The sequence below is a fragment of the Streptopelia decaocto genome (genome assembly GCF_964273445.1).
Source record: "Streptopelia decaocto genome assembly, chromosome: 1".
Classification (NCBI taxonomy): Eukaryota; Metazoa; Chordata; class Aves; order Columbiformes; family Columbidae; genus Streptopelia; species Streptopelia decaocto.
Genome location: NC_138663.1, coordinates 193,294,972 through 193,315,465, shown reverse-complemented (window position 1 = coordinate 193,315,465; position 20,494 = coordinate 193,294,972). Strand labels below are relative to the sequence as shown.

Genomic DNA, 20,494 nt, shown 5'->3' with positions numbered 1-20,494 from the left:
TAAGCACATCACAAAGTAAAAAGAAAGGTTTTTAAAAGCATTAGTAAAAAAGATAGGTGCAATCAGGCATGGAGAGGCTGGGTGTGCCATTACCAGTTATCTGTGCAGAGTTACTTGTCTTGTGGGCTGTATGTATAAAGTGTAGACTCTATGCCTGTCTAAAATAAAAATAAAAACCAATCAAGCAAGAGGAAGCACTAATGAAGAATAACATTAAAAGTCCTTGTTGACAATAAATAACAGTGTCTTCATATCTTGAATGTATGGGAGCAGTATAGGCTGGGCACTGATGTGGTGGAAGATGCTTTGGGCAGTCCTGGTGGACAGCATGTTGAACATGCCCAATGCACCCTTGCAGGAATGAATGCCGACAGCATACTGGGCTGAATTAAGCAAGACTGGAGGCAGCGGTTTGAGGAAGGTGATTGTTCCCCGCTGTTCGGTTCTTTGGGAGACAACATCTACAGTGTCTTGTCCAATTTGGGCTTTTATAATAAGATACTGATACACTGGAGTGAGCCCAGTAGAGGGCCACTAGCTGGGAGGGCTGGAACACATAACAAAGAAGGAAAAGCTGGGGGGGATTGGTGTGCTTAGTCTAAACAGAAGGCTAGGGGGACATGTTACTGCCATCTTCAAATGATTAATGGCAAAGTAGAGAGAAGATGAAGCCAGGCTCTTCTCAGAGATGCACATTGACAAGGGTGGCAAGTAGTGGGCCTGAGTTGTAACAAGGGAAATTCTGAATAGCTATGATAGTGGAAGAGGGTGTCCAGAGAGGCTGGGACATCTGTATCTTAATAGATATTCAAAGTTCTATTGGATATGACCCTAACAACCTGACTTAACTTCAAAGATGGATCTCATTTCTAATTTGTCACTACTCTGAGCTGGGATGGATTTGATAAGGTGATATACAGAGCTGCCTTCCAACATTGGCTATTTTATTAAACGAGCAGTGCTTAAGTTCTCCATTGATACGCAGTGCTTTACTTCCTCCACCCCTCCTGCCCCCCTCACTTTGTGTAAAAATTATGAACAAAATGAAATGCATTAAATATTATTTTAAAATTATCTTAAATGTACTAACTTAAGAAAACCAGTGTATTTTACAGGGAAGGGTAGCTTCTTAACCACAGTAATGCTGATTCTGTTAATAAATTGGTGTTTCTGAACATGTAGTTCTACAGGATGCATTAGATCTAGTAGAGCTCATCCTCTCACACTCGAGATTTCTTTTTTTCTGTCTCTGGTGTTTTATTTTTATTCGATTGGTTTATATGTAATTGGCTGTACACCCAATTTCTTGTAACTTCACAAATTTGAAAGATCACATGCTACTTGTGTACATGAGGTGTTTACATATTAGTATAGTCACTGTAATCATGATGCAACAGTATCAAAAGTATAGCCAATGCAACTATACCTTTTATGAAAGAGAAATAGAATATTTGCTTATAGAACATTTTGTCATTAGTATCTATACTAAATTTGTAGCACTTGCTGTAATATATCTGTTAACAGAGTGCTTCCAGCCCTGCTTCCTAGAACCTGTAATAATTAAATGCTGTTTTAAAGGAATTATACATTTTGTATATTACTATCTCAATTTTATTTCTTGAACACTAGCAAAAGCTAGGGACTTCACAGATTTGAATTCTCAATTAATCTTCATTGGTCCCTGTGGAGCAAGAGTAAGACTTGTTTTTGAAATGTGTGCTGTGGCCCACTGGCATTTATCAGTGGCCTGTATTCTGTTGCCCAGTCCAGACTTCTAAATAATTATACTGTTCTCAGGTCTGTTTCTGATACAGCTATTCAGTATGTATTTTTTTTTCCTACAAGGTGTTTCATCTTTTAAAATTAAGATATATCAAATGACAATTTGGCCTCTTTGCATTATGTAGTAGGACCACTTTCTACTATTTATTTTCCAGTGGTTTACTTGCCTTTTTCCTATTCTTATATCTTTAGCATAGTGTTTCTCTACTGTTACTGTACTGTTCCCTTTCCACTTAGGTCATCTTTCAAGTCTGTTGCTGTGGTCTAGTGTTACCTACTTTTCTGGCAATAGATAAGCATTCAGATATAAGTAATAGATAAACATTTAGATATATCTTCTTCTGTGGCTCTTTTGGTTCTTTGTCTTGTTTCACCTTTCTATTCCATTTATAATAAAAGATATCCTTAAGCAGCATGTTGCCGCTTGAGTAGTAGAGAGAGAAAATTTACTGTCTTACTACATTAGACATAATGGCTTTTAAGGCTAGAGGTGGTGCTGGGTTCTTGCTGATCAGCACCTTTTCATGATTAAACAGTGATGAAATACTTCGGAAGTGTGTATATAGGGGGGGGGTGGGTAGATGCAAGTATGGCTGCCCTAAAGCTTATACATAGTTAGTCAACATTATGGTCTTGATTTGCCATGAATTGCCATTCCCCTATGAGTCATCTTGAAAATAAGTGGTTGGTATGGATACATGTGCATTCAAGATTGACCCTGAATAGAATCCAGTTTGAGAGTGACCCTGAATTTTGATTCTGTTCATGCATACAGAGGAGCAATTCTTAGCAGTGGTTGAGTAGGAAGACCCAAGGTGGAGGCTGTGCTAAGTAAAGGTATTCAATGTTCCTGGAAACATCAGTTGTGAATGCCAACATCTGGTTTCCATGTAACGCTGGTGACTGCCATGCAGTTAAGATGCTCAGGAGATAATGAGCTTTTCGTGTTTTCAGTAAGCTTTAGTTTGTGTGTAAATAGTTTATCTTTTGAATAAAACCAAAACTTACTGACTTAAGTGCTTCAAAATATTTATTCTGCTGCTTAGATCTTGCTTTTTTAGTGTTCTTAGTTGCTGTCTTTGCTGGATACAGGTCTTCATGTGCATATGCTTTTCTCTTAAATTTCCTGAAATCTGTGACAAACACATTTTGGGTGTTACATAATGACTTTTGTTAAGCTGATTTATTTGATACATAGAACTGCATTGAAAATCTGGAGAAAGAATAAAATTTGAAGCAGCTCCAAACCTACTGGAGAATAAATTCTGGAGTAGTGTCTTTAGGCTGAAGTAATGAGATCTCAGGCATCTTACATGATGGTACTCAGACAGTGGATGATTTAGATGTGTGGACCTAAACCCGGTATCCTATTCCCAGAAGTCCTTACTTGTGTTCTGAAAAACAATATAAATACATGGGTGACTTAATGCTAAATGTTATTCTGGCTCTTGGGTGATACTTTGTAATCAGCTGGTATAATATTTTAAGAAATGGTTTTGTTTTGATATTGTGCATACTTACATACTTGTGGCTAAACACAAGTGCAAGTATTTGTGCTGAACAAACTGGCATTATTTGTGTGTGAAGCTGGTAAACTGATGAAATAGTTGTGTCCTAGTGGCTTTCATGCAGTATGTTAGGCTTGTTTAAAGCCTTCCAAGTTTTAGATACCCCACTGTTTGTGACCACTGGATATACATGTGTTTTAATATTCAGTCTGTTGCCCCTTGCTTCATTGTTGGGTAGCACGTACATTTTGCAGTGTTTTACATGGTATTTGCTATCAGAGTAGTGCAGTTTGGTCTGTGGCTTTTGGCTTGTCACCACTATCCTATCCGCTGAAGTGATACCTACACTGAAGTTCAGAGCTGTGGCACCAACTGTATGTTCAGGCAGAGCTGTTAGTGTTGCACAGATACTTTTGTTTTGGAGAACTGTTCTGGCCAGAAAGGACTTCAGCAGGAACATTTCTGTCAACTGGATCAACTTTTGTCTGGTTATGTGCGTGGTTGCAGAAACAGCTGTGCCACGTGATAGCGTAACAGAAGTCCGGATATCTGAGCATAAAATGCTAGAGTTGATGAGTAGATATCCCTCAGAAAGGATATAGGGAGGAAAAAAACCACCAAAACACAAAAACACACACCAAACAAAAAGTGCTGAATGTTTATAGTAAGAATGTTTTTAACAAAAATGGTTTTATTGTGTGGTGACCTGTGGTAAAAGTTTTATCTCATGACACAGAAGGGCCTTACAACTCCCTTTTTTTTTTTTTTTTTTTTTTGTCTAACATGGAGTTCTGCTCACATAGGTAGGTGTTTGTCCAGACACAGTATATATTATTCACTACCCAGTTTGAGACTGTGTAAAACAGCTACTTAAAGGTGATTTTAATTGGAGTGGTTTACTTTGCCTTTGGGGTGAACTGTGGCATATGTTCAGTCAGCCACTGGGATGCAATGGATGGGTCATACTCCAAGAAAGCCATGGTGTGTAGGTTGCATCTGGTTGTGTAGGGAATGAACATTCCTGAGTTTTAGAAAGACGTTACAGTATACGGTTAAGCTAGAGAGCTTCTTCATAATTCCACAGTCCTGACAATAGACTGAGTTTTTTGTCATCAGACTTACAAAAGGTTGAGTGATAAATAATGATTTTCTGTAATAAGGATAGGAACTCTTGGAAGTAGCTGAATTAAGGAATTAAATGATGTTATGGTCAAAGAAACGTCAGGATCAGGAATTGGTCATTTGAACTGTATAGCCTCACAGAACATCGAGATGCGTTCAGATTGGTCTCTTACCTGGTTATTTTGCTTGTATGTTGAGACCCATCCCGTACTGAAGTCAGCCTGACAACCATGGGCCAAAATTCAGATTTTGGTTGAATAAAGCTTCCATGAGATTTCTTCTGCATGTAAGAATATTATTTATTCCTCTACTAGGTTAGATTAATTGCTGTACTAAGTTAGTAAACAATTCAGTAGCCTGTTTGCAGGAGTGATGTCTAGGAATGGAAACTTGGCAGGTATAGGATGATTTTTCTGCAGCTGTGTGCTGATTTTCAGCAGCTGGCTGGCTAGGAACTTTACTTGTAGAGTTGCCTTTGGACTACTGTCCTTAAGAGCCAAGGTGCATTTGTCATGTTTGCCCAGTCCTTGGACTGGTTGTGTTTCTGGCCTCTGTAGCCTTCTACAGCAGTGACTCTCGCCTTCACAATTAAGATGATGTTTTCCTGCACCATAGATTATTAGAGTTACTTAATTAAATCACTGGACACCTTTTTGTATATTGTTAGACATTGGGCATGACTGTCTTCTGTGATTTTTTTTTTTTTTTCTTGCAGATTTATCATCTTCCTTGTTGTTTGTCTTTTCCAACAAGAAGACTTTTCCTTTAATATAGATAGTTCATGTCATGTAACTCATCTGTTTCTCCCAGTCTCTGTGAACGAGGTGACCTGAACATCTCATGATAAGAAACATAGTTCACCAGCACCTTATGTAGTGACAAATGTGTTCTGTATTGTTCTTGATGCTTCTTTTGCATTGTTTTTCCTCTTTGGTTGTTGATAATTGAGTAGCTTTGATTTGAAAGGATTGCAACTTGGATCTTAAGCTTCCACTTTAGAGGAACTGTTATGTATGTAGTTACACTTTTCCACCTGTTCATCTATCACTAGTGCTTTTGCCTGCCATTACTCATGGAGCATTCAGCATTGTGATATCCTTCTGTAGTTTTTTACAACCAGTTGGTGTTTTCAGCTGCTGTGAGTAATTTTGTGTGATTAGGAAACTAATCACACACTAGCAGTCACTGTCTCTTATGGTTGATTTATCGATGTTGGGTTATATAATTTTATCTTGGAACCCCTCTGGTAACTTCTGGGTTTTTTTTTGTGATAACAGCAAACAATGCATGATACTTCCCTCTCCAAATAATTACAAATCCCTCAGAGAACCCCTTCTCAAATCTTTGTTATAATTGCCACTGCAGTCTTCAGTGAGAAATGTATTAGAATGCCTCTCAGAAGTCTGAAGTGCTGTATACCAGTTTAATCAGGGTTGGTCAACAAGTATGTGAGCCCTTCAAAAAATCTGTCCGGTAGTCCTGTGAAACATTAGTGTTCATTGCAAAATCCCTGTTAATTCTGTCTTCATATGTTATGTTTTCTTTTGTATGTTTGTTCAGCTGTAGTTTCAGTCTGTTTAGAGATGAAGGTAGGACTGTAGTGTGTAATTATTTGAGTAATGTTATCACATTTTGCTTAAATAATTGTTTACAGATACTTAAATATATAATTGCTGACTGTCTTTAGAAATCTGAAGTGAATGTCATATGGCCCTAGTGATTTGTTCTAAAATCCTCTTCTATTAGCACTTTGATACGACATTTTTCTTCTGAATTGACCCCTTGAAAGAGAGCTTAGATGTAGTCTTCCCTGATCTTTTCCTTACTGAACTTCAGTGCAAAGACTTCATTCTGTGGTTTCTATTGTGGTTCAGGCTTCTTGGGTACTCTTTTTCTTTAGAAAATTTTACTGTTTGTAAAACTGGCATGAATTGATGCTTTAGACAAACCTTTGCGCTGACATAGCTTGGTAGCCTGTCTTAAACCATGCCTAGCGAAAGTTAAAGGATGGGGCCCTGTACAATTCCAGCATCTTGGTAGCTCAGACTTCCTGATAGTAGTCTTTATGGGTTTTTTGGCATCTTTTTAGATTGGTTTTATAGTTAATATGGGGAGTTCTCAACTGGTCTGTATGCTGCCAAGAAGTTTTTTGTTCTTGCTGCTCCATTTAATTTGATTTTAACTGGGTTCCTCACACTAACATTGTTCTCCTTTTCAAGTCAAATGGTCGAGTAATGAATTACAATTATTTTTTTAAAGTCCCCTGGGAGTTTAAATATGCTTTTCTGGAGTCCAGTCTGGATAATTACACCTATGAATTGTACTATGTTGCGTGGCTCAGAACTAAATCAGGAGTTGTTTTGCCTTCTGTTAGTCTATCTGTTTGCAGTTGGCTGTGTTATAAGAATTAACGTCCATCATTCAGTGGTGGGTGTGGGGTTACTTTTGTGGTGGTGTTTTGTTTTGGTCTGCCCTCCTCCTCTAGTCTGCACAACAGTAGTTGATGTCTTTAGTTATTACTTTGCAGTCTCTCTTGCTCCCCATATCTCACACGTGCTGTCACTGTTGAGTCTAAGTGATTTATAGTATACTGTTAATACACTATTTCTTCTAGTTTGGATATGGAATTTAAATGCAGCACAGTACCTGCTGGGGTAAATAATTTAGTTAGAATACTGTGCTGTTGTACCAGAAAGTAGCATTCCTTCACTGGGGCAAATCAATCACTCTCTTCTTGTTCCTATGTATTTTAGTATAATACCGTCTCATAAATTTTGTTTATCCATTCACTGTTGAAGATGTCTCAGTTATGTGCTCTCTCAAAAGCAGTCTTTCAAGTTTTCCTTTTTTATTTTTAGGCTTCTAGCCTTTATATGGAAGCACTTGCACATGCTGGGCCTAATTTGGATGTCTGTTTCAAGTGCCATGTGCTGGTGGAACTTTAGTTTTGGCTGAATTTCAGGGGCTCTCTTTGGTTTTTGTGATTTTGCTCCAAGTGTCATGACTGTGCTCTTGTGTCACCTTAATCCCAGGTGTTATTAATGGTGCGCTTAGTAAAGGGTTTTAAATTCTGGTTTCTGCTTTTGTTAAAGTATAGTTGATAATTTTTAGTTGGATAAACACCCCACCTCAATTTCTGCAATTCATGATCGGTTTAAAACTATTTTATCATTCAACAATGGAGTTGAGACTTGGCCTATGGAGTGTTACCTAGATGGCTCTCTTAAGCTGTAATATTTGCCATCCTTCTGGAGAAGTGCCCGCATTTTGCATTGTATTTCTTCCAGCAATTAGGCCTTGAATGTAGCTATGAGATTGTGATTTATTTCAGCATGAAGAATTTTATAGATGAGTGATGTAGCTTGATTTAACAGAACACACAAAGCCTGTGTCAGGAAGGGCTGTTGTACACTGGTAGTGCCTCTGTTTCCACCCAGCTGTAATTTGGTGCCTGAGCGCTACCACAAAGCCTTGAGCTCCTTCTGCAGCAAAACTGAGCACGTTTTTTCTGCAGACTAGATCTTGCCAGGTTTTGTTTTGTTTGGGGTTTTTTGGGGGGGTTGGGGGTGAGGGAGCGGGTAGTTTGCGGTTTTGTGGGTTGGTTGTTGGTTGTTCCTCCCTGCACCCGCCCACATTCTCAACAGTTCATCCAGTGATCATTCTAATCAATCTTAAAGGTTTCTAGCAATTGTATTTCTATTGTTAAGTGTCTTTTGCTGCTACCAGGTGTGAAATTTCCTAGTTTCCAATTGTAAACCTTTTCACTCTGTAGTTAATTCCTATTTTGGTAGTTGTTAATCTAGAAATACTGAAAGTGACATTGCCTATGTAGTTTTTATGTTCTTGCTTGGTACTAACAATTTTAGAAAACAAGCTACCTAATTTTGCAAATTTTTTGGGAAAAAAACCACCTGATTTTGTCATAATTTTGTTGCTGACTTTTGCACAGGTAGGAGCAAATATGTGGGGAAATATATGCAGATTTTACTGATGACGATGCACTAACAGTTAACCTTGAACTTTTCCTATTTTTATGTCATACCTAATAATACAGGTCACTGAAACCTTTTTAAGAGTCTTTGTTTAAAAAAAAAAAAAGGTAAAAAGATACATGTTTTGAGTCTTGCCTTTGCTACGTTTATGTGTATGTACTGTAATACAGTGTAAGTCTGTCTTGCTACCAAGGATCTGTAAAAATAGGAATAGCAAAGGTTTGAGTCAGGCCTGAGGTGTAGTCTTTGCATAGTCACATTTCTTCTTTGTTCCCATCTGTTCAGGTATATTTAAAACTTTATTAAAAGCTTTATGTGCTTCTGATGCTTTTGTTCTTGTAGAGAAAGAAAATGTATGGAATAAACCTGGGAAACTTTAAGAATCAGCGAACTGAATTAATTCTTTTCAGCAAAAGCTGAGATGTGGGGAAATCTAACTTTGAATTATTCAGCCCTAGAGGGAAAACTAAGATATGTAAAAGAGAATATTGGATTAAATTAATCTTCAGTGTAACTGACTGATTTCCAAGGAGGTACAAGCCAACTGCATTGATAACACAGTGTGGTGTGTTTGGGGTTTTTTTGAAAGAAAACCTCTTTCATTCCAATTGAATGTTACCTTTATTGTGGTTTGAATGCTATTACATAATGGCATTTGGCTGTAAGGCTAACATATGAAGGAATTTAAAGGTGATTGCCTCTCTTCTAGGATTAGTCTGGTTCACAGCTTTGCTGTTTGGTCATCATGTGTCACCCCCTCCCCAGCCCCACTCCAGTTCAGTTAATGGGCTTGAATAATTTTGTAAATGCATTGAAGAATATTTGAGCTTTATTCCTCTGGGCCTCTTTGTCTGGGCATTTTAAGGGCTGTCCTCAAACACTAAATATTACACAAGTTGATACTCTCTATTTTAGAAATGCTGCCAAGTCTGGGAAACCTGACGACTGTTATAAAACCTGAAGAATAAATATAGGCTTGAACTTTGAACATTTTAAGTCTCTTGTGAATGATCATGTGTTAATTTAAGCTATGGATGCCTGAACATGTGCTAAGTATCACTGCAGTGCATATATACATTTTGAAAATTATTAACAATGTAAGGTATATATTGCATTGTAAGCCTGACTGATAATGTATGTTCAGTAATTTTCCTTTTGCTGTATCTTAATTTTAGCATAGTATGTTCTGCTCTTAGCATCAAGGAGGTTTACACAATAAAAGGCAGAGAAATGTAACTGCTAAGATTCTTTTCTCCATAGCTTAGTTTACTTGAACCATTTATTTTCTTGATATTCTGTTACAGATATACTTCTTAATTCTAGTGTCTGATTACTTAATTGCAGTTATGTCTGTCTGTCTCTTACTAAACATTATATTTTTTTCGATCTGTCTGTAAAGCATCAAAGAAACGATTCTGGAAGTGTGGGATGATAGTGCTAAAAGTCATGTTTGAACTCAAACTGTAAATTTAGAAGGAAATTAGTTTAATGAACATAATTGGTAGAAGAAGCTTGAGGTGGAGAAACTGTTGTGGATATCTAATGTTTGTTTTAACTTGGTTTCAGAACACACTGCTTTTGTGGAGGGCAGCAAGGTGATACGAGAAGAGAGTGTTCCCCATAGGAAAGAAAATAAAAGCTCTTGGAGCAACTTATTAAGGTAAACAGATTGCAGTGGATTTCTGGATGGGTAAGTATTGATGAGCCGGATATTTCTGCTTCCTCTATTTACCTTCCTTTATAAAGGATTTATTAAAAAGCACAGAAAGCCACTTCTAGCATCCCACAAAAGTTCAGTGATGTCACATGAATATATACTCCAAGACATACCCAAATTTTCATGTAATTATATCTGTTTTTCTTGTGTATATCAAGATCAGTTTAACTTTTAGTAGAGATGTGTTTTAGAGAGATCGTAGGTCCTTGAGCACTGGTTTGGAATTACAGGTACAGAAATATTATGTCCAGATTGCCTTCTGTAATTTTTTTTTAATTAATGGTAGAGTTGACAATGATAAACAACAGATTTGCCAAACAATTATTAAAAGCAAACAGAAACCCCCAGGCAAACTAGCTGTTGGGAAGGAGACCAAAGAAGCATTGCTTGGTGTTAAAAAGAAAAGAAATAAAAGTTCTTGAAAGCTACGGTGAAACATGAGGCAGTAAGTCAGGACCTCAAAAGAGCTGCCTCTGGTAGTGGCTAGAAATGAGAGGTTGCTGTGCACCTTCTCGTGCTCAGTGATGTATCCTCACCATGTGCAGCAGTTCCATCTCTCTTTTACTTCTATGTTCCAGTTATATTGAGGCCACCTAAGGAGTTCGGGCAATGTGGAGTTTGGGGAGAATCAGTTGAATTTCACAGTTTTTAATATGCAAAATGATGTTGCTTTGTGGGGTTTTTGTGTGTGTTTGGTGGGGGTTTTTGTTTGTTTTGTTTGTTTGGGGTTTTTTTGCTAGGCATTTGGATATGCACTTCTATAAATGTACTGATATTAAAACTAACATTTCTAATAGGAGTGAAATTCAATAGGAATTCAGATTTTCTTTCTGCATGTCTGACTTTTGATCTTGCTTTGCAGTCTAGCAAAAGCAATGTTGCAGGATCTTTGTGTGCATAGGTGGGTAGGAAAGGGACTGAGAAATCAGAATCATGTAATAAATGCCATCAAAAATTCTATTTTCTGTGTGTGTATGTATTGGCAAAAATAATAATGTGTAACTTTTGTGTGGGAAATGTTGGCGATGGCAGTGTTCTTTTGTTGGTATGGGATTAGAAAGTACACGAATGTTAAGACATTCAAGGAAGGGCATAGAGAAACTTTTTTTCCTTTACATGACCTCAGGAAACAAAGCAAAAGCTGAAACTATTAATTCTGTCGTTATTTTTAAGAACTGTTACTGGAAAGTTATACCTTAGTCTGAAGCTGGGTGTGTTTTTTCTTGCTTTATTTTTCTTTGAACAACAGATCTGGAATGGACACGAGTCCTCTTGGAGGATTAGAACTGTCTGAACATACTCCTGGTCTACTAGGGAATACCACCATGGCAGCAGGTCTTGCAAATGTAGGAAATACATTTGGAGGTCCCCCAAGTTCTTTAGTTTCTAGACCTAGTAAATTCCAAAGCTCACCTATAGAAGATGATGATGATGTAGTTTTCATTGAACCAGTACAACCTCCTCAAAATTCTGCGTCACTGATAGCAGATCAAAGGAACACTGCATTTACATCGTCAAAAAATGAAGAACTTCAAGGCAATGATTGCAAAATGCTTCCTCCTCCAAAAGACTTAAATTCTCAAAAAGGGAGTATAAGTGAAACTATTATTATTGATGATGAAGAAGATGTTGAAACAAATCAAGGACAAGAGAAGAATGCTTCCAGTTTTAATGAGCGAAGACTTCCAGAATGTAAAAATAGAACCAACGATATGGAATTCTCAGCTTCCAGTTTTTCAAGAAGTAAGGTAAATCCAGGAATAGGTAATAGTGGTATAACCACAGAACCAGACTCTGAAATTCAGATTGCTAATGTTACTACATTAGAAACAGGTGCTATGAGCTCTGTGAGTGATGGTCATTTAGAAAATGCTGAAGGGCGTGACATGAACTTAATGATTACACATGTAACATCACTGCAGAATGCCAACTTGGGAGATGTATCTAACGGACTGCAGTCAAGTAGTTTTGGTGTTAATATGCAAACATACACCCCATCTTTGACTTCACAGACCAAGACTGGTGTAGGACCTTTCAATCCTGGTAGAATGAACGTGGCTGGAGATGTATTTCAAAACGGAGAATCTGGGACTCATCATAATCCTGGTAAGTTGCAATTCTGAATATTTCCTTAAAAGCTGAAAATAAATAATAGAATGTTTGACTAAAATCTTTGGCAATGGCACTGCTTAGTTTTTTAGCCTGATTCGAATGCAAGATCTTGGTTCCCCTCATCCCCATCACAACCTTATCTGTGACTCCAGAATAAAATACACTCAGTGACGTGATATGTTAAGTAGGTAAACTATCCAGTTTAGCAGTTAGTTCTACATTCTGATGTTTTGAGACACAAGTATTTGTATCTAAAGCAAAGCTTGCTTTATTACTTAAGTGTACTCCTTTAACTGACATAAGTAAAGGTCAGTATATCTCTCTAACTTTTGTACTTTTTTGTGAAGTTCTACGACTAGTATAACGCATCAAAGTTACTGATCTGTTGTCTTGCCATCTGAATATCATTTGACATGTGGAAAAAATTGATTTGAAAGTCTGATACCGAGTTGTAAGTAGCTAGCTTTCATAATTCTTTGCATATTGAGCAACGCTTAACAAAATGGGGCCCAAGTTTCTTGTGGACTTGCATATTCCTGCAGTAAATTATACACACTTTATAATTGCTATTAGTTGCCTGTGTTAATATGTATTTATATCATACAATATTAGTTTGAATTGGCTGGTTTTGTTTTATATCTCTGTGTAAATAGCAGTATATTGTCTCCTGATTTAGCAACTAAACAGGTATTGCTAAAAGCCAAATGGGGCAGCCATGAATGATCTTCTGAGTTGCTATTCTACAGAGTTCAAGCTTTCACATAAGTAATGTAAAACCTTTTAAGTTCCCCCATATACTGGTACTCTGCTGCCCTGTTAGGCTGGAAGTTGAGGAAAAAGCCAAATTATCCCTTTTGCTACAGGTTTAACTTCAGACTAGTTACAGTCGTTTTAAAAGGAAAATTTAAAACAGAATCTAGGTACAATAGACCTTTTTTAATGCACAATTTCTGAATTTGCTCATATACTAATTAAAATACACTTTTTTTAAACCTGTTTTTCAATGAATATTTAAATAGCACAGTTCTTCAATTTGGTCATGTTACCGAATGTGTCTCTGCACAAGTGTTAATACATGTCATATTGTATTATGGACATGGCAGTATGAAACTAAGCTTTAAGTTGGATGTTAGGTTGTGAGGTTTTTTGTGTTAATCTTGAAACTGATTTCAAAATAGTGAATATGAAAGATGTGTTTCAAGGTGTAGGAATTTTTTATGGCTATGGTCTTGATATGTGAAAAATAAAGAGCGGTAGGTTCCAAAGGAAGCAGGAAGGACTGCCACAGGTAAAAGGCAAGGAGAAAAATGCCAAACAAGAGAGGTATTAGGAAAATGACCAAGAATGTGAGAAGAAAGAAGAGGAAGAAAGAGGGAAGACAGCTATAGCGGCCTGAAACACGGTAGGTGCCCCATTTACAGGGTTTTCTACTTAAAAAGATGTAAAGGAAATGTATTCAAGATACAAGTTTTAATTTTGTTCTTTTTCGTTGGAACTTATCTCCTTTTGGAAAATCTTGTCACTAAGCATTAACCCTGCCTCTTAGAAACTTTATTCTTTTCTGGATCAGAGGTGTTCCATCTGTTCTGACTTCCAGGTTTCTAAAATATTTCCAATGGAGGTGGAGACTCCTGCTTAGTTAATTTAAGCCTACTGATGATAAAAATGCTTTGATTTACGTAATCTGAAGATCCTGGGTTGAAAAACACTGCTTGTAGTTCAGAGATGGGATGTAAGAAGTTGGATAACAAGCTTCATTTTCAGATACCAGAACTTTCTTTAGGAAATGCTAGTTAGCATTGGTTCAGTGTCAAAATTTTGCATAAGGACTTAATACATCCATTTACAAAACAGTTTTGCAAATCTCTGAACTAGTCCATTACCTAAAGATATTCTTGCATGCATCTTAGACAAGACCTCTTACTCATGTTTGCTTCCTATGCAGAGGATTTTGAAGCCTTGAAGATGTAAACATGTATTGTTTCCTGGTAACTTTTTTCTTTCCCTAATGACAGAAGAATTAGGACATGTGACATCTACATCATCTTAGAAAAAATAGTAGATCAAAATTGCTGATAGCTGGGTTCTGGCAAATACATGTATTTGTATCAGAAGTAGTGTGGCCAACAGGACCAGGGCAGTGATCGTTCCCCTGTACTCAGCACTGGTGAGGCTGCACCTCGAATCCTGTGTTCAGATTTGGGCCCCTCACTGCAGGAAAGACATTGAGGTGCTGGAGAGAGTTCAGAGAAGGGCAACGAAGCTGGTGAGGGCTCTGGAGCACAAGTCTGAGAAGAACAAGTCTGAGGGAACTGGGGCTGTTCAGCCTGGAGAAAAGGAGGCTGAGGGCAGACCTTACTGCTGTGTACAGCTACCTGGAAGGAGGTTGTAGTGTGGAGGCTTTCAGTCTGTTCTTCCAAGTAACAAGCAACAGGACGAGGAAGTGACCTCAAGTTGCGCCAGGGGAGGTTAAACTTGTATATTAGGAAAAACTTCTTCACAGAAAGGGTTGTCAGGCATTGGAACAGGCTGCCCAGGGAAGTGGTTGAGTCACCATCCCTGGAGGTGTTTAAAAGGCGTATAGATGTGGTGCTTAGGGTTATGGTTTAGTGGTGGACTTAGTAGTGCTAATGGCTGGATTTGATGGCTGGATTTGATGGTCTTAAATGTCTTTTTCTAACGTAGATGATTCTATGATTCTGTATGTGGTTTGGAAGATTTCTGGATCAGCGTTAGTCATGGATGGATCACTTGGTGGATAAGAGATTTACTGGATGGTCGCACTCGAAGAGTTGCAGTCAATAACTCAATGTCCAAGTGCAGACCAGTGATGAATGGCATTCCTCAGGTGTTAGTATTGGGACTGGTGCTGCTTAGTATTTTTGTTGGTGACATGGACAGTGGGATTGAGTGCACCCTGGGCAAGTTTGCAGATGACACCAAGCTGTGTGGAGCACTTGACATGCTGAAGGGAAGGGATGCCATCCAGACAGCCCTTGACAGGCTTGAGAAGTGGGCTGGCATGAACCTCATGAACAGAAGTCCATGTAGGTGTGTTTCAAGTGCCTTTGATCTGGAACTTAGGTTTTGTTTTCCTGAATGGAATCTAGGCTTTGTGCATCAGAACTGCTCCAAAGACACCTAGTAAACTGAGGATTCTATTCAGAATTGTTGTGAGCTGAACCAGGTTGTTAATGTAGATGTAGCTGAATATGTTCCAAGAGCTACATACCTCTTTAAAACCATTAACTGGCTTCCTCCTCTCTTCTGCCTGAAGTTGTGCTGATAAAATTTTTTTAAACTTTTTTTGAAAAACATAATTTCATTGAGCCATTTTTGCAAGATGGCTCCACAAATAAATGTACTGGTGCATATGAGAGTAAAGAATAATTTTACAGCAGGAATGAGTGAGAAAGAACAGGAACACCATGAACAGCCATTATAGTAAGAAGAAATTGAATGTGAAACTGTACAGTTTCAAACTTGGCCATTATAGAATGGCAGGTAGGAAACTGAAGGATGAAGACATGGGGGTAGTGAGGTGTGGAAACTCATCAGGAGTCAACTAAGAAAGCGTGATCCACTTCAGTTCAAGGACATGAAAAACAGACTTTACACATTTTGCAGAGAATGTAAAGTGACGGAGGTAACATAGTTAAAAGGTGAGATGTGAAGAAAACATAAAAATTAATATCTATGAAGGTGTGATGTGGAAGAAGTAAAAGCAAAAATGGAAAAGCAAGATGATCTTTAGATGTCCTCGTGGTATATTTGTGGAAGGAGAAATGCAACAAAATGTCAGTTAAGGGAAGCTGTCTGAAGCCTGAAGATGCTAAAGAAATATTGAAATAATCTTAATGAGTTACTGGGAGGACATGGTAGAAGTTTCACTGTGCTCCCACTTGCAACATACGACAAAAGATGAAAATCTCAGCTTATTTCGGGGTGTTAAGGTGCTACCAGAACATAAATGTACCTGAGGTAGTAGACATAATAGTACAGAGGGCACTCAAATAAGTTTTAACTTAAGCAACGTGGTAACATGGTTCATCAGTATGGATACTCGTGCCTTCAGAGGTAGACTTCTTCAATGGTTTAAAGAGGAATGTGTTTTGTTCTGCTGCTTTTCCCTCTTCCCCTCGCCTCTTTGTTCCAGCTCTTCTATTTAGCCTCAAGTGTTACAATGGGTAAATTTTCAGCTTCACTGACATATCTGAGGAATAGAATATCCTTGACACTACTAAGTCACACCGGAAAATGATCTTTTCCTAGCTAAGGAATGTGCATTGTTTGTTCCTGTAACAAGGTTTCTTGGAACTTTGTTCCTGAAATTAAGTTTAAAGCTATGCAGCAGAATATATTGTTAATAAAACTATATAGGGGAAAGAGAGGATTTAATTAATGATTATGCACCAAGATAATATCCCTTTTGAATAAGGTATGGGCAGTTGCTGAAGTCTGGAGGTTAGGGTTTTTTTGTTATCTGGAGTTATAGAATTTTAAATAATCTTTCTTATATTTGGTCATTAATACTAGTTGTAATAACACTCCAGGAATATACCCAGTTACTTCAGTAAGACATTGAAGGTTTTAGTATTTTTGTTTAGTTACGGTAAATGCTGTGTTTACTCTTTACTTAAAAGTAGTAGTACAAGTGCTACCCAATACAGTCGTATTTCTGCAGATGTTTACTGTTCAGTAAGTAACAGTGAAGGACTGTTCTAGATGCTGGAAATAAAAAGCTTGAAAGGTAAGTCCCAAGTGCTGCGACACTGTTTTGGGCTAATTGATGAATGCTGTTGAAAATGTATGTGTATATGATTTTTGTAAGGGAAAGAAGTGCCTATTCAGGTTTTCATGGATAAGTAACTTACCATTCTTGACATTCTTCAGAAGCTCAGTATTCCTAATATCCAATGATAATTATTTAAAGTAAAAGCATGGATTCTGGAGAAAAGCCTAGAAACTATATTTTATTGGGGGACCTTTTTCCCTCAGAGCTGTATATTCTGCTCCAAACCAAGACAGCAAACGTGATTTAACAAGGCTTGTGATCTTTCTAGATGTATTTCTGTTGTAGAAAAAAAATTGCTTAAGTTCTTGTTATGCTACAAAAGACTGGGCAAATATGACTTGGTTCCGTAGTAGTCTGTTGTCCAGAAATACAGATGGATGGAAGACTAGTGGAGTCTGGAACACAGGGACATGGATTCATGTACTGCCAGATCTTAATGAAGTATTATTTTCTAGGTTCATTGATTTCTACTGAGGAAGACTTGGAACACTCATGACTTTGCCAGTTTGCCTATTAAGTGGTATTTCATTGCATTGAAAAGGTTATTGAGAAAAACAGGAACTCCTTCAGAGCTAGTGACATAGATGCAGATCCCAGATGTGGACCCACTGTGCTTTGCCCTAACTGCAGAACAGCTGCAGGCTAGACTAGGAAACGGGTGTGGGGAGCCCCAGCTCTGGGGTTTATCCCTGAGGGTGGACACATGAACTCTTACAGATGCTTGTTAAAAGCTTTACTATAAAATAACTAATGAAAATCTAAAATTATTAATTTGCAGAGTTTATATTTCAAACCTTAGTTTAGAGATTCCATGTTTTCTCTTGGTCTCTCTTTTTTCTTTATTGCAGTTGATAATTGCAGTTTTGTCTGAAGATAAAATTGCCTGTTTGCAAATCCAGTGCAAGTGAATTGAGGTCTGCAAAACTTGTCACTAGATGTAGGATGGAATCATCCTGACACTTGCTCATGTTCTGAAGCTTTGTAACAATGGAGAGTGGTACCATCAAACAGCATTTTACTTTAAACCTGAATTTCTAAAATATTATATTTCTCTTGTTAATTGTCAGTTCCAACAGAAAAAATATTTTATGGTCATGTACTTGTCTGTTCATTCAGTTTTATGTTTGTTTGTTTTTGTCTTGAAGATTCTTGGATATCCCAGTCAGCTTCCTTCCCTAGGAATCAGAAGCAACCAGGTGTGGATTCCTTGTCACCTGTAGCATCACTTCCTAAACAGATTTTCCAGCCTTCTGCCCAGCAGCAGCCTTGTAAACAGGTTAAGGTCACCTGTGCAAACTGCAAAAAGCCTTTACAAAAGGGACAGACTGCATATCAGCGAAAAGGATCAGCTCACCTTTTTTGTTCTACTGCCTGCCTCTCATCGTTCTCACACAAACCCACTCCAAAGAAACTTTGTGTTATGTGCAGAAAGTAAGTACTTGAAATTCTCATGCACATATCAGAATTGCTACATTAATGATATAAAATCTGACTATGCAAGTACTTTATATAGTGTCACTTGAATGTTGTTTGGAAATGTTGAATTTACCACATCTGCCATAGCAAAAAGTCTACAAGCTTTTGAATATCAAGTATGGTAGGTTGTTTCTTTGAAGGCCAATTTTGTTTTGTTTTTTTTCAGTTCAGTCTTAGTCCAGTGCACCTTGCAGTGACACAGGTTAATGATTAATTCTTGCTGAACTAAAGAAGGCTTGCAGTAAAGAATTCTTTCATTAATATATATTTTGGAGAAGGTGGTCTTTGCTTAATGACACATTTATAACTAGTGAAAAAGTAGGTGGTGTGGTGGATTAATGGCTTGTATTAGCATGTGAGCTACTGATCTGAGTATCTTTTTTTTTTTTTCTTGAGACTCAGTAAAAATACGTAGGAAGTATTGATATCCTGTGTGTTTATGCCTTAGTACACTGAAAACCTAGCAGATTTAACATATTTTAGCTTTAAAAAAAATACATGTAAAAGCTCAAATTATTTCAACCATTGCCTCTACAGAGCTAGTTAAAACCACTCTGTAGTGTTTTTGTTGGCTCATATGTGTTTATATGGTATTTTTTTTAGAAGTAATTTGGTGACTACCATATTCAGCTAGATTTAATATATATAAAGATGAAGATTAATCTTTTTTACTTCTGCCTGAAGTCTTGAACACTCATGGCTAAATCTGTGCTGGTTTCCAACTTTGGAGACATGCGCTCTATTGTAAGAGGCTGTATACCAAACTGCCCTAAATGAAAAGGCTTTATTTTTAAACGATGGGGGAAATACTTTATTTCTAGCTTTTGGAGGTACTGATCTCCAGAGAACCCCTGTGAAGTCACCTTTGACAGTTTTTGAGGTGATGTTGGTCATTGCTCTTTCGCTGGTATGCAGTTGCTCACTCAATCACAGTTAAATCAAAGACAATATATGTGTGAAATTGCTCCCCTCTAGCATGGCTGTGTTGTGAAGCCCAATCTTATCCAGCTTTTTTTTGCTTTATTACCAAATTTTTGCTACCTGATGGTATCAAACCAGGTACTCTTTGCTCCATACTTGCTCCTGTGTTCTCTTCCTACTCAAGCAGACATACTGTTGTCAGATTTCAGTTCAGTGAAAGGATAATGAACCTCTAGCAAAATCCAGGATGTCTTGAATGTAGCTTGGATAGGTTATAGTAGTTGATATGTCATAGATCAGACTTTCGAATGTAATGCTCAGATTTGTCTCTAAATATGTAAATTTCTTTAAGCAGAAACCAAGTGAAGCCTGCAATAACTTTTGTTAAAAAAAAAGTGTATAACCCCATCTGAAAAGTCAGAATTCTTACATATTTTGTCATAAACCACTTTTCTAGGACTCTTCTGAATCCTTGTAACTACATCAATAGCGTAGGAATTATTAGAAGTGTAGGAAATATCTGGCATTCTCCACAGTGTTTTCAGTTTTTATTGACTTGTGTTACTTTTTTTGACTTCGCACTGTGTCCTTTGATACAAGTTGATAGTGTCTATAAGTCCTGGTGGAATCCAGCCAGAAGCTTGTAAGCTCCTCAGGGCAGGAGCTCTGGCTTTGTTTTGCAGAACAGAAGTGATAACACTCCCCAACACAAATCTCGGACTTACTTGCCAAAGGGCAACCCAAAATCTGCTGACTTTCTTGTACTGGAAGCAGGCAGGCTCACAAGTGTTATTATCTGGGGACAGTACGTGTTTATTTTCAAGGGAGTCTGTCTAGGGAAGCATACAGCATTTTTCCAATGTTTTCCACACATCCTAGTTCTAGGGCTCCTCCATCTGAGTGTCAGGGGCACGTCTTTTCCAACGGGTGATCCGCTGTGATGTCAATAGAGATTCAGATGTGCCCAGTCAATTTTTTTATTTATTCTGCCCAACAGCATTCCCCATATGTCAAGAATAGGTTTTTTTGCTTAAAGGGCAAAGTGGGAGGCTTTTATTCTCCTTACTGT

The 20,494-nt window shown here is 37.7% G+C and overlaps 1 protein-coding gene across 9 annotated transcripts in view; it reads left to right on the top strand.

Moving 5' to 3' along the window:
* The window catches only part of ZMYM2 (zinc finger MYM-type containing 2), an 88,962-nt gene that overhangs the window by 9,744 nt on the left and 58,724 nt on the right, over positions 1-20,494 (top strand). For 4 of the 9 annotated variants that reach the window (XM_082044266.1, XM_082044268.1, XM_082044261.1 and 1 more), the window contains 3 exons: positions 9,971-10,064; positions 11,371-12,227; positions 18,174-18,459. In XM_082044266.1, the coding sequence (XP_081900392.1) occupies positions 11,378-12,227; positions 18,174-18,459 (1,136 nt within the window). In that variant the 5' untranslated portion in view covers positions 9,971-10,064; positions 11,371-11,377. Of the gene's footprint in view, positions 1-9,970; positions 10,095-11,370; positions 12,228-18,173; positions 18,460-20,494 lie in introns of all 9 variants that reach the window. The other 5 variants (XM_082044262.1, XM_082044264.1, XM_082044263.1 and 2 more) reach the window with 2 other exon arrangements.